Raw genomic sequence first — 14,220 nt, 5'->3', positions numbered from 1 at the left:
TCCAAGTTAAGGGTGCTTATTTCAAAATAAATCCCAGTGAAATGGGCGGGACTTTTTTCTGAGGAAAGAGGGCTAGGATTGTACCTCTATCTCTGTCCTTAGCTGAACCACCCATTGAGGGCTACTGAAAATACCGACCCCTCCCCTCTCTTCCTTTTTCATTGAAGAGAGGAAAACCAATGGGGGGGAAGCAATGAAGTAGAATGTCCTTCATTATTTAATGTTAGTAAACAGCACCCTCTTTCCTTTGCATTAACACCCTCATAAATCCTTTCCTCTGTGTGTGATAAATGATAATGACCCTTCCCGCTATCATGGTTTTAAAAGCAGGAGCTCTACAGAGGAAAGGTGAAGAAGAGTTTCTGTTCTTGTCAGTTGGAAGCAGATGCATCGACTGGAGAGCTGAAAAATTAGGTGTCTTTCTCCATGAGCATCATTTCAAGCCAGCAGCCCCCAGTCATTTGCCCCATGGTCTTTTTAAAACAAGACCTTTTGTTTCATATTACTAGCCTAATATACTAATTTTACCCCTTTAGCCCTTGCACAGAGTTGCCCTGAATGAACTGGGCTTCTTTTTAAACGCCGCTGAATTGATTCTTTGGCATTTATGTTTCTATCTTTAGTTACAAAACATACATGACAAGTCCTTAACAGTGAATTGTTTTGGCTAATCATTGACAGTCTGTAACCTATAAAAAGCTGCAAAAGTCACACAGTGATGAGGGCAGAGGATGTGGATTTTTCAAAAATGCTTTGGGGGGAAATAAAGCATTTGTTCAAGAGGAAGGCAATGATGATATATTATTAAGAAAATGCCCCGTCCGTTGGGAAATGCAAAGCGTGCATGAAGGAGAATCTATACATTCCACTGGTTGAGACCTAGAGTACACCTTGGTGCAAACACTGCATTTTATTTTTCCTCATAAAAATGAATAATGGGGAAGGGGAGGGAAATAAAGGGATGTAAATGGGGTACCACTAGAGTGGGGGGCACCACTGACTCTCTTGTGGAGGAGGCATGTATGTATGCTAGGGTTGCCATATTTCAGAAAATGTAAATCCAGACAAAAACGTTGTTGCCTTTTTTTTTGGGGGGGTGTCAAAGTTGTTGAGCTTTTTTCCCCAGCTAGTTTTAATAAAATCGGCAAGAAAACAAAAACAAAAACCCCACTTACAACATGGGATGCCATACATTTAAATGTTCGCCCGGACACCATTTTCGGAATCAAAATCCCAGCGATGTCCAGGATTTTCTGGACGTACGGCAGCCCTTTGTAGCCTTCAGAACGTTTGAAGATGACTTTGCAGGAGGAATGACAATGACTAGGGCAGTGGTTGGAACAGGAGGGCAGGGGCAAAAAGGGTGCTTCTTCGTGGCAGTTCATTGAGGACTCACAAGCTGCTCATTCAAGTTTTTTTCTTTTTGCAGCATCCACGCAACGGAACTCCAATCAAATTGCCTTTCACTCTCTCTCCCCTGCCCCACATTAATCCAGATTTACTATTTCTGCAGAAAATCTGTCAACTAAAAAGGCCCCACAGAAACGGTAAATCTGGATTAAATGGAAAAAATCTGAGGATGGCATCATGTAGATGCTACACAAAACTAGTGTGCATGAGCAGCACAAGTCCACAATAAACTGCTATGTGGAAGCACCAATACATCTGGGTATGTGTGGGTTTCCTGGAGAGCATCGTCTCAGTGCTTCTGTTCCAGCCATCCATACCACGCAGTTGTCATTCCCCACTGCGAAACCAACTCCAAACATTCTGTAGGCTGCATACATACATGCTATACCATTAAAGCACGCTGATGCAGGGGCTCACTTGGATACAATTCTATGACAATATATGCAATATTAATCCTATCCAGAGTAGACCTGCTCTGTTAAAATTAGTAGCCATGACTAACTTGGGTACATAAACTGTACTGGGTCTACTGTGGGGAAGATTAATTGCTGGATACAACCCATAGCATTTTTTAAAAACATATTTATATATAATCTTCCACACCAATCTCAAGATGGTTTACAGCCTTAGAAGGCCGTCTAGTAGGCTTGATTTTATTTTTTTAATGTACTGTAGTTCATAAGGTGCTAAGAAGGCAAGTCTATGTACATTTATTTGGGAGTACACTCCATTTAGTTCAGTGAGACTTACTGCTGGGCAAACATGTGTGAAGGACATTACTAAGCTATCAGTCATGATAATGGACAAACGGCAGTCCAGCATGCCACCAAAATACAACCATCAAATAGGCGAAGAGACTGAATGCTGAATGGCAGCTTCTTTTGTGAATGAATGCTCAATGTGGCTAAAGGCAAGCTGCTATTCTCTCAACCTAAGTCCCCCATCTGTGGCATTGTCATAGTCTGGGTCCTGTCCTGACTCAGACACAACAGAGAAACAGAGCTGTGTTTCATCAACACGCCAGTGAAGCCTCTCTCCAAATTTTCCAGTGACCATTCCCCACGACTTCATGTAGATGTTAAAATTGGGAACCAAATAATACCCTTTGGGACCTCACAGCAAAAATGTCACGGGGCTGATGCTACTCTCTGAAACTATAGTAATTTATGGATTAACCCATATCTTAAGATCCATATCCTGTTCTGTTATTTCCAGTCAATAAAAAGGTAAAGGGACCCCTGACCATTAGGTCCAGTTGTGCCCGATTCTGGGGTTGCGGCGCTCATCTCGCTTTATTGGCCGAGGGAGCCGGCGTACAGCTTCCGGGTCATGTGGCCAGCATGACTAAGCTGCTTCTGGTGAACCAGAGCAGCGCATGGAAATGCCATTTACCTTCCCACTGAAGCGGTACCTATTTATCTACTTGCACTTTGATGTGCTTTCGAACTGCTAGGTTGGCAGGAGCAGGGACCGAGCAACGGGAGCTCACCCCGTCGCGGGGATTTGAACCGCCGACCTTCTGATCGGCAAGTCCTAGGCTCAGTGGCTTAACCCACAGCACCACCCGCATCCCTATTTCCAGTCAATACATCACCTTAAATTGTGAACTTCTAACTCCCTTTCCATTTCTGTTATGGCGGTTCCTGTCACAGCATTCCCGGTGTGGTTTTTCCCAAATCATCTCCTATATTAACAGTATTTCCTATCTTGCTGTCAACCATAATTTCAACCATACACTCCTACTTCCCTCCTTCAAGTACAAAATAGTATATATTGTGCTAGTGACAATAAAACCATGACACAGCATGATGTTCAGTGGTGCCACCTTTATCCAATTTTAAGCATCAGGCAAAAGTTTTCCCTTTTCTTCAGCTTTCAGCTCTTAATTTGAAGTGAGGCAGCAACTCTAAGACCTGCCTTTTAATTGTACGGGGTGTGTGAGTGTGTTTTAGGTTTTTAATTAGTTGCGTTTTTTGTAATTGGTTTTACTGTTTGTAAAGTCGCTTTGAGTTGCTTTTTTGAGGAAAGCAACTGATAAATAACAATAACAATACTGATCACACATGCAAACCACGCACTCTACAACTAATGTATCAGATCCACCTACTCTTTTCCTAAGACTGAAAACAATATGGACTTTGAATTATTTTACATATATATAAAAAAATCCCTGGTAAAGTCCATCTATTGATTAATGGAAAGGCAAATGTCACTACGTGAAGCGCACCAGTGTTTTACAGAGATTAATCTGTTGAAATAAGTGTTTCGTTGACGCTCAGGAGTTTCCCATTAGATGAACCCAGTGACACAGAGTCAAACTACCAGCCTCCCTCTGTGAATATTTTATGGATGACTTGCTAAGTTATCTGCTACAACTCCTCACAATTTAAACAACACCAGAACAAAACAGCCAGTTCCCACCAACAAGAGTGCCACTTGCTTTCTGCACACGGCCGTCTACTCTGGTACAAGCGCAGAGGGAGAACTTCAGGGTGAACTTTATATGGGGATAGCTACAAACACTGGGCTTGCTGCACACATCTTGCTACCTGATGTGAAAAAAATCCTCCAGAGTACAATGTACTGTACTCTGGAGGTTCCCAACCCAGTGCTCATGAATGCTCTCATTAGCAGCCCCAGGATGGAGAGACCCAGATCCTAAGCTTTCATCACCAATCCCACAGCAGTGAGAGACTTCAGGGATTCTGTTTCCTTTGAATGAAAGTCTCGGGGGACTGTGGTGTCTTCGTGACATATGGTTTTATTGACACATCTATACAAGCTGAGCATAAGGTGGGATGTTAATGCCGTTGGCCCCTCCAACAGATCTTGTTCCACCAGTGAGTTTCAGAACAGGAAGCAAGTCAAGCCTCTGTGTCAAAAAAAACCTGGGCTCTGGTCTGTTATTATCCAACACCTTGTATGACATGGCCTTAAGCCAGGAGAGGTGGGGGGACGCCTGCACTCTACTTCTGAAAGCAGTCACTGCTCACGACCCCCTCTCCCCATATGAACCGACCCGAACCCAGTGCTTGTGATCTGAGGCCTTTCTCTGTGTCCCTGCTCCCTGAGAGGTTTAGAGGTTGACAACATGAGAACGGGGCCTTTTGGTGGTGGCTCCCTGGTTGTAGAATGCTCTCCCCAGAGAAGCTTGCCTGGTGCTATCTTTAGGTGCCAGGTGAAAACACTCCTCTTTATCCAGACCTTTGGCCATTAAACAATGTATGGCTTTTTAAAAGCAGGGCGGGGGACTGTTATTATTATTTCTTTTTCTGTGATTGTTTTATTTATTAATTATTATTATTGTGCTATGTAAATGATGCTTTTAATGTTGCACTGTGCCCTGGAATCTTCAGATAAAAGGCGGTATAAAATTTGAATATGAGTAAGAAAGGAATCACAAGCTGCTTAATAGCCAACAGGCCAACTCTTTAGTCATGTAAATAAGATGCTTAACAGCCTTGAAAACAGCCATTAACTTACCGTATTTTTTGCTCTATAAGACTCACTTTTTCCCTCCTAAAAAGTAAGGGGAAATGTGTGTGCGTCTTATGGAGTGAATGCAGGCTGCGCAGCTATCCCAGAAGCCAGAACAGGAAGAGGGATTGCTGCTTTCACTGCGCAGCGATCCCTCTTGCTGTTCTGGCTTCTGGGATTCAGAATATATTTTTCTTGTTTTCCTCCTCCAAAAACAAGGTGAGTCTTATGGTCTGGTGCGTCTTATAGAGCGAAAAATATGGTAACTAAGAGACTGGTTTGACCACTTCAGCAGTTCCTTCTACTACAGAATCCCACCCTACAGATATAATGCCACAGGCCTGGAGGGGACCAGGCCTCCAAACCAGTACTTGGAAACCGGTATCCAAACCAACCCCCTCAATCCTATAATAACACAATGCCTCTAAAATTCAGGTGCAGCTCACCATATCAAGGAGGTGGGATGCAGTACTCATTATGATGCACCAACATAAAAACCTTCCCTTAGAGACAGCAGAGAGGAAGAACAAAAATGAAAGAGGCATATTATTGAATGAAAGTGTATGTGTCCCACACACATGGGGAATTTTAAAAGAAATATACAGTGGTACCTTGGTTTACAACCATAATCCGTTCTGGAGGTCCGTTTGTAAACCAAAACAGATTGTAACTCAAGGCGTGCTTTCGCCAATGGGGCCTCCCAAAAAAATTTGTTTGTAATCCAAAAAAAGGTTGCAAACCGGGACATGCACTTCCGGGTTTGACGTGTTTGTAATTCAAAATGTATGCAAACCAAGACGTATGCAAACCAAGGTACCACTGTATATGATTCTTGAGCTCATCTGATATCTACAAGCCCTAGAGCACCCCCACATTCAAATTGCTGAGCTACCACCCCACCTTCTTTTTCAGTGGGTGGGAGAGAGCAGAAGAGATGGAGGCATGGCAGAATGAATAATCCACATAGCAACGCTGGAGAGGCAGCGCTCATCTGCCACACTATACCGGATCTTCTTCTTGGGTGAATCCTTCCTGTCAAGGTTTAGCCCTAACGTGCTGAACCAGAGATTTAGGGAGCTTCTGAGACGGTGAAGAAACAGAGAGAAGAGAAGAGAAGAAAAGGAATAGGAAAGCTTTTTGAAGGACATAAAAAGGATCAGTGCATGAAACCTGAAAGAGTAAGTGGAGAAGAATAACAGAATGAAGAAGTTGGGTGGGTGAAAGTGGATGGATGGATGGATCACTAAACAAACCAATGTAGCAGAGAGGGAGAAAGATAGTAGAACTGACTCAAAATGTGAGCTAGAGCAAGCATCTTTAGCCTTTCCAGACCCAGGACCCACTTTTAACCCAAACATGCATTTTGGGACCCATTTCTTTATCTTTTACCATATATTTGCATGGTGGTGGTGCTCCTGTTGCAACCTACCTTGGTTCAAGCTGTGACTCAACAGCTGAAGACCAGTGAGCTAAACGATTTGGCTCCCTGCCATGTCCTCCTCTGCCCTAACCCCTGAAGAGAGTCTCCTCTTCCTGCATGCCGATATATTCCATGATGGCTCCTATGTGTCCTCTGACAACAAAAACAGGGGAGGGTATTGCCAAGCATAGCCTATTAGTGTTTCTCAAACTTGGGTGTCCAGCTGTTGTTTGACTACAACTCCAATCATCCCTAGCTAGCAGAACCAGTGTCACGGATGATGGGGGTTGTAGCCCAACAACCTGTAGACCCAGGTTTGAGATACACTGGCTTATTGGTAGGGTCTGTGAAACCAGAGGGGAATATATCACCCAACACACCACACCTCCCATGGTTAGGCTCTTGCTAAAAGCACTGAAGAAGACCTCTAACAATGCATATATGGTGTTCAATTTTGTGTCTTGTAAACACAGCGTACAGCAATTCTGTAACTGCAGCGAAAAAATTTACCTGCCATGCTTCCACTTTCTTGATGTCAGCGCATGACCCATTGCTGAACAGCCCTTTCCCAGGGGTGCAAGTGTATATATCCTGCAAAGCATGGGCAATGGAGTATACGGCCAAGTATACATTGTAAGATATCCGCAGGTGAGTATAATCCATGTAGGGAGTCTCCACACTGGTGATATTTTCGTGCCCAGTACAGGGGGCGCGGAAGGCACTTGTGGCATTCCCAACTCCAGTGCCTTCTTCACGGCTCTTCTGGAAAGAAGCAGAACCTGGATAATTTTTGTTGCTATCTGCCAGGTAGCAGTTAAAAGTCTCCTCCCAAAACTCTTTGATAAATCCATTGTTAACAGATTTCCTCGGATTCACCTTCCGCAGAAAGTTGCGGAAGCCGGGGATCTGCCCTGCCTTCAGAGCAAATCCGATGGTGCCACCCATGACATGAAAGAACTCTGGCATAGCTATCAGCGAAGAGCTGGCCCAAGCTTCACTGGCCAGCCAAATCCTGCCAGTGATGTTACGCGTGACAATCTCTTTGATCAGCGGTTCCAGATCTGGCCCACTTGAGAAAACGACTATCACCTTCGCTGTGGAATTCTCAATGACTTTCACCACCTGCTGGATCTGGTCCTCAGGCAAGTACTGTGCGATGAGCTCACTGAAGTCAATGCAGATGTTTCTCTCCTCGGTCTCTTCCCTGAACTTTTCGATTCCTGGCCGTCCGTAATTGTCATCTGCCGCAATGGTGCCCACCCAGTTCCAGCGGAAGTATTCGACAATGTCTGCCATGGCGGTGGCCTGGTGTTCGTCGTTGGGTATGGTACGCAGGAAAGATTTGTACTCATTCCTGTTGCTCAGCAGACGGCTGGATGAAGCATAGCTAACCTGCGAGAGGGGACAGCGAAAAAGCAGTTAAGCAAACCGAGTAAAAGCAGCAAGTCAGCAAAGGTTTCCTTTGCTCTTGTCATCTTGGAATTCTTATGGTGTATGAGGAAAGCGATGCCCTAAACACAAACATTTAAAATGTTCTGAAGCTGTTATAGCCTGTCTTTCCACCTGGTTACCTCAAACTTTGTCTCATGCTCCATCTACTAAGGTGCAAAATACCCAGAATTACATAGACAAAATGGTTGGGCGTAACTATTTATTCCCCCCAACGTATGCTTGAAATTGAATTCTCAGTCGGAAGCTGGAATTAGAGTTTATAGGCAGCTGAGACTGTATACAGTGGTGCCTCGCAAGACAAAAAGAATCCGTTCCGCGAGTCTCTTCGTCTAGTGGTTTTTTCGTCTTGCGAAGCAAGCCCATTGACGGCTTAGCGGATTAGCGCTATTAGCGGCTTAGCGGCTTTTAGCGGCTTTTAGCGGCTTAGCGGATAAGCAGATAAGCGGCTTAGCGGCTTAGAAAAAGGGGGGGAAAGGGGGGGAAAGTCGGAAAAACTTGCAAGACATTTTCGTCTTGCGAAGCAAGCCCATAGGGAAATTCGTTTTGCGAAGCACCTCCAAAACGGAAAACCCTTTCGTCTAGCGGGTTTTTCGTCTTGCGAGGCATTCGTCTTGCTGGACACCACTGTAATTAAGAAGTCTGACAATAAGATGGGAAAATGGACAGAAATGAATCACATAGAATCCTTCTCCTTTCCTCATGGGGGAAAAAGTTACACTTTGCCTCCTCTCCTCCTTTACTCTTGACAGAAATGAAAGGGAGGAAACCAAGGACTGATCAGGATACCACCCTGAGATCTCCAGTTATAGGGTGGTCTATAAATTCATTAAATAAATAAAATAAAATAATCTAGGCTACTAGGCAGGTCCACACCATATGTTTGAAGTGCACCCAACAGAAATTTAAAGCTCATGCTTCCCCCCAGATAATCATGGGAACTGTAGTTTCCCCCCAGACTCACAACCCCCAATACCCTCAACAAACTACAGTTCCCAGGATTCTCTTGGGGGAAGTCATGTGCTGTAAATGGTGCATTGCATAGCCTCTAAATGTATTATCAATGTAGTTGCACATGCAGAGGTGCTGCAATGGACAGAAATGAATGTGGTCACTGGTTATAGGTGGAAGAGAGCATAAAAATTGGGGTGCACAATGACTTTGAAGTGGAGCACATACAACCAGCAGATGTGAAGTTGACAGGGGCAGGTTTTAATTAGGGTGCTAAACAAGATTGTGTAGCACACAGGGACCACAAATGGGTCAGTTCTGAGTGTAGTTTAATTCTTAATTCCTGTTCTCAGAGAACTCCGGGAATTGCAGCTCTGTGAGGCGAATAGGAGTCTCCTAGCAACTCTCAGCACCCTTAACAAACTGCATTTCCCAGAATTCTTTGAGATAAGCCATGACTATTTAAAGTGGTGTGATACTGCTTTAAATGAATGGTGCAGATGGGGCCTAGTTCTATACTCTCTCTCATCCTACTCTGATTAACCCCTCTTCCCTCACTCAGTCTGGCTCCCCTCCCCTCATTAACCCCATTCATATGTTAATTCTGTGAAAGTTGTCCTACATAATTACACCCAGGACTATAAAGGGAATTAAAGGTGCACAAAAGCAGGACAACAAAAGGGAAAGGGGGGAAAAACCCTGAAGAAATTATTTGTGCATGTCTTCACTGTGAAAATGCAAAGCACACCATGCCTGAATTGACTTTTTGCATGGAGTCCAAAGACAAATAGTAATGACAGGAGACAACATTCTAGGGTGGCCTTAAAAGTAAAGGTAAAGGCACCCCTGACCATTAGGTCCAGTCATGACCGACTCTGGGGTTGCGGTGCTCATCTCGCTTTATTGGCCGAGGGAGCCGGCGTACGGCTTCCGGGTCATGTGGCCAGCATGACTAAGCCACTTCTGGCGAACCAGAGCAGCATACGGAAACGCCGTTTACCATCCCGCCAGAGTGGTACCTATTTATCTACTTGCACTTTGACGTGCTTTCGAACTGCTAGGTTGGCAGGAGCAGGGACTGAGCAACAGGAGCTCACCCCGTCGCGGGGATTCGAAAGGGTGGATGTCGTCGCGGGGATTCGTCGCGGGGATGTCAGTACAGGTGGCCTTACTGACAGTCAAATACAGTGGTACCTCGGGTTAAGTACTTAATTTGTTCCGGAGGTCCGTACTTAACCTGAAGTTGTTCTTAACCTGAAGCACCACTTTAGCTAATGGGGCCTCCTGCTGCTGCCGTGCCACTGGAGCACAATTTCTGTTCTCATCCTGAAGCAAAGTTCTTAACCTGAAGCACTATTTCTGGGTTAGCGGAGTCTGTAACCTGAAGCGTATGTAACCCGAGGTGCCACTGTAGTAACAAATTACCATGTCCAGGTGGCATCTACCTGAGAGTTTTAAATAACACTGCTGATCTTCTGATGTCTCATATCATTGACATTTATGCGTGAAACTCACTCAGCTCCCTCAACACACACTTTAGAAATATGGCTATAGTTCTCAATAACTGCAACAACAATGAATCCACAAACAAAATGTAGTAATCTGACCATTCTGGGTTTGAATTTATAGCATCCTATTATTATGGCTTGGAAGCAAGAATCCACCCTTGGATTTATTTATTCTTTTTCTGATAGAATACACTGAAAAGAAGCTATCAGCAAACAGCAATTTTCTTTCTTTCAAAATATAGACACTTACGTTAGAATTTTGGGGAAAAAATCTGAAAACTGAGAAATACAAGCTAGCTGTTCCTTAAAAGACAACTCCAGCCATGAGGTTCTAAAATGAAAGAGCACACCTTGCTAATGCAGCTGGACGGCTCATCAACTGGTTAATGTAGGATGCCGTACCATTTGATGCAGCTACCAGTCTTTTGCATGGGACGCAGGTAGTGCTGTGGTCTAAACCACTGAGCCTTGCCGATCAGAAGGTCGGCGGTTCGAATCCCCGCAATGGGGTGAGCTCCCGTTGCTCGGTCCCTGCTCCTGCCAACCTAGCAGTTCAAAAGCACATTGTCAGGGAACTGCCATCGGAGCCAGAGGAGGAGGGAGGGCTCCAGAGGGATTCCGGAGAGCGTCCCAGGAGGGAGAGAGGCAGCCCATCTTCTGGGGAAGGAAATCAGCGTAGCACCAGTGGAGAAGGGGGGCAAATGGGGGAATCGGCGAGGGGGCTCCATGACTCCTCGCCGGAGACCAGCGGGGAGAGCACGGGTCCTCCGCTGCCCACACCCTCCCTGCGCAGAAGGCTTCCGCGCAGGGAGAGTAGACGGAGACTAGGCATCAAAGAGCTTCTTTGCTGGAAGAAGTTCAAGAAACGCCCACTGACGGATTCTGTCAGCGATTGAGACAGCCACGGATGAGTGGCTGTCCAGACAGAAAGGGTTCACCCAGGTAACCCAGCGCCGATTTACGCACAAGCAACCCTTAGAACCATTACACACGTCAAAGTGCAAGTAGATAAATAGGTACCGTTCTGGCGGGAAGGCATTTCTGTGCGCTGCTCTGGTTTGCCAGAAGTGGCTTAGTCATGCTGCCCACATGACCCGGAAGCTGTTTGCGGACAAACACCGGCTCCCTCGGCCTATAGAGCGAGATGAGTGCGCAACCCCAGAGTCGTTCGCAACTGGACTGAACGGTCAGGGGTCTCTTTACCTTTACCAGCCTTTAGCACACATTAGAATTCACAGGGTGGGGGTAACGACTCCCTCCCGCTTTTTAATCAATATTGAGAATCACTTCTTGAGTCCACTGTCTGTACTGATCTGTTCATGAAACTTGCCTTCAACTTCTGGAACTGGGAACAAATGCTGCTGGTTCCCCTTTGGTGACTTAAACAACCTACTTGACCTAAAACCTGCTTGACACTGCCTCTCAAAGAACGAGAGATGCAAGGGTTCCTAGAAATCCAGTGCTGAAAGTTTCCTTCAAGACTTTCTCCAAAGGGCTGACATTTGGAGTACTAAACAACTTGCAACCCTCAAAATGGGGGGCGTGAGGGGGAAGAGAAAGAGAGAGAATGACCTTCCACCCATGCCTTCTCTGTCTCATTTGGTAGAAGTCATGCATGTTTTCTCAGAAAGGCAAAGGAAGCAATATTCCCTCCCCGTGCAATCTACTGGATGGCAAGCAGTACTCATTTGCTGCTTGGTCAGTCTAAATGCTTCCGTCTGCGGAACCTTATCCAACTGCTTCTCATCTGGGAGTGACATACGCTTCCATGAAAAAAGATGAGATATGCTTCCATAAAAACAACTGGTATCTTCCCATAATGGCTTGATAATTGGCAATTTGGAAAGCCAAAGCTGATGGAGAATAAACTTTCCTCCTAATCATGTCCAGTTCTCTGCCCTCCTTATCTATGTGAGCCAAGTACTGTAAATTATATGCCCTTCACGGCCTCCACTGCTAATGAGTTAGCTGGGGGATGAGTAAATAGAAAAGAACCCTATGCTGGGTCTTATACATATATTATTTTTAATCTTTCACCTAGCAGCAGAAGCTGGCACTAGTATCTCCCACAGACAGGAAGCCACATCCAAGAGACCCAGCATTACGAACAAAGACAAAGCTAGAAGACCCATAAATTCCAAATTGAGCTTCTAAATATGGATCAAATGCTTTCAGTAAATGGGGAGGCATTCCTGATTGCAGGGGTTTCCCATCATGTAGAAGCTCACACTTAGGTTTCCTTCTTGCATATATCCCTGCATATGCACACATATACCGGTGGGACAGGACCAGTGGGACAGAGTCCTTTTGTGAATGCACAAAAGAGGGCTTTGGGGTGCTGGTGTTCAAAGCAACCCTCTGATTCCAAATGAGACATACCATATTTTTCGTCCTATAGGGCGCACTGGCTCATAGGACGCACCTCATTTTTTGGGGGGGGAAATGAATAAAAAAAAATTATTCCCCCCCCCAGCCGTGGCTGCCGCCCCAAGCCTTGCGCACACCTGCCCGAAGCACGGGGCACCCTCCGGAGGGCTCCGCGTGCTTGGGGCAACAGGCTGCTGCCCCAAGCCTCGCGCGCTCGGCGGGACCTCCTGCCGGGCGCGCAAGGCTTGCGGACACTCGTCGGGGCTGCAGGCTCCTGCCCGCAAGCCTTGTGAGCCCGCGGGAACTCCCGCCGGGCTTGCAAGGCATGCGGATAGCTTCCTGAAGCCTGGAGAGTGAGAGGGGTCGGTGCGCACCGAGTCCCCTCGCTCTCCAGGCTTCTGCGAAAGCCTGCATTCGCCCCATAGGACGCACACACATTTCCCCTTCTTTTTTGGAGGGGAAAAAGTGCGTCCTATGGGCAAAAATACAGTAGTTTCCACTGCTAAAGCAGGTTCTCCTTCATGGACAGCATGTGTTGCGGTGGGGGCCGCCAGGACACTCCAAAGTTGGGGGCGGGCTAATTGACCGTTGGCCACTGATGCGATTGGGGCTTCCCTTGTTGTTGGGAAGAAGTTAATGTTGCCATTTGTTGACTGACAGCCAGAAATGCTAAAACTCCTTGCACGAGGCTAGGGCTTCCTCTTTTCGCCTGTGCATCGGATTGCCCGTCCCCCCCTCCCTAGAATAGGGTTGTTCGCTTTCACCTTGCTATGCCTGTCATGGGGTCATCTGCTTTGGAGCGGGGGCCCAGTAGGAATTTTGTCCATCTGGCTGATTGGTGGGGCCATTTGGTTTTTGCCTACTGCGTAGCAAATCATCGCAACTTGTAAGGTTGCGGTTAGGCATTGGTTTATGGTTTGGTTGGTTGAGGGGCATGGATTGGCTGTGCCTGCCCCTCTAATGCTGCTGCTGCAAGGGATTCCGTTAAAGGAATCAGGGGCTAACTATTGCTTGTCCACTCTGACAAGGGGGCTCGGGCCATAGCAATGAGCTCCTGGTTGCATTTGGGGAGGGCTGAGGGCAGGTTCCCTGCTCCGACGCTACCCCCAAGTGTATTCCCTTATTCTGACTTTCGCATCGTGCGGAATGTCAGTCTGTCCCCCATGGTGGGGGCAGATAGTCGCAACCAATGCCTAAGCAACCACTCACAAATTTGTATTTTAATAAAGTTGTGGCCAAAATTGTGCCAAAAATCTTAAACAAAAAATCTGTGTGATGTGTGAGTTATTGGGGTGACCCTGGGGACCTCGACACGCAACTTCAACATCACAGACTCTCTATGCTTCTAAATTACTAAACATCTGAATGCTATGTCTGCTCTGAACACTATGTCTCGTCTTTGGAACAGAGAAACCTTGCAATAGTAATCCACACTCTCATAACCTTCAGGCTTGATTACTGCAACGGAGTCTATGCGGGGCTGTCCTTGAACCAACTACGTTCATTTTATGCTCCAATAAATTATAGCATATGTGACACTAGGACTGTAAACATTTTATAAACAGACCAATTAACTTTAAAGCTTTATATTTTTCTACTCCAGTGGAGCACCCAAGAGATTTGCAGCATACAGAAGAA

General features: G+C 45.9%; 1 protein-coding gene and 1 long non-coding RNA gene across 4 annotated transcripts in view; one reads left to right on the top strand and one right to left on the bottom strand.

Moving 5' to 3' along the window:
* The window catches only part of CASR (calcium sensing receptor), a 58,353-nt gene that overhangs the window by 22,657 nt on the left and 21,476 nt on the right, over positions 1-14,220 (bottom strand). For 2 of the 3 annotated variants that reach the window (XM_079960235.1, XM_079960236.1), the window contains exon 4: positions 6,818-7,699. In XM_079960235.1, the coding sequence (XP_079816361.1) occupies positions 6,818-7,699 (882 nt within the window). Of the gene's footprint in view, positions 1-6,817; positions 7,700-8,632; positions 8,676-14,220 lie in introns of those variants that run through there. The other variant, XM_079960237.1, reaches the window with a different exon arrangement.
* Positions 1-14,220, top strand: part of LOC307206904 — a 181,790-nt gene that overhangs the window by 151,678 nt on the left and 15,892 nt on the right. The gene's annotated exons all lie outside the window — the stretch shown is intronic.

Source organism: Podarcis cretensis, assembly GCF_951804945.1.
Source record: "Podarcis cretensis genome assembly, chromosome: 17".
NCBI lineage: Eukaryota > Metazoa > Chordata > Lepidosauria > Squamata > Lacertidae > Podarcis > Podarcis cretensis.
Note: the sequence above shows the minus strand (reverse complement) of the source record. Positions and strands in the feature narration are given on the sequence as shown.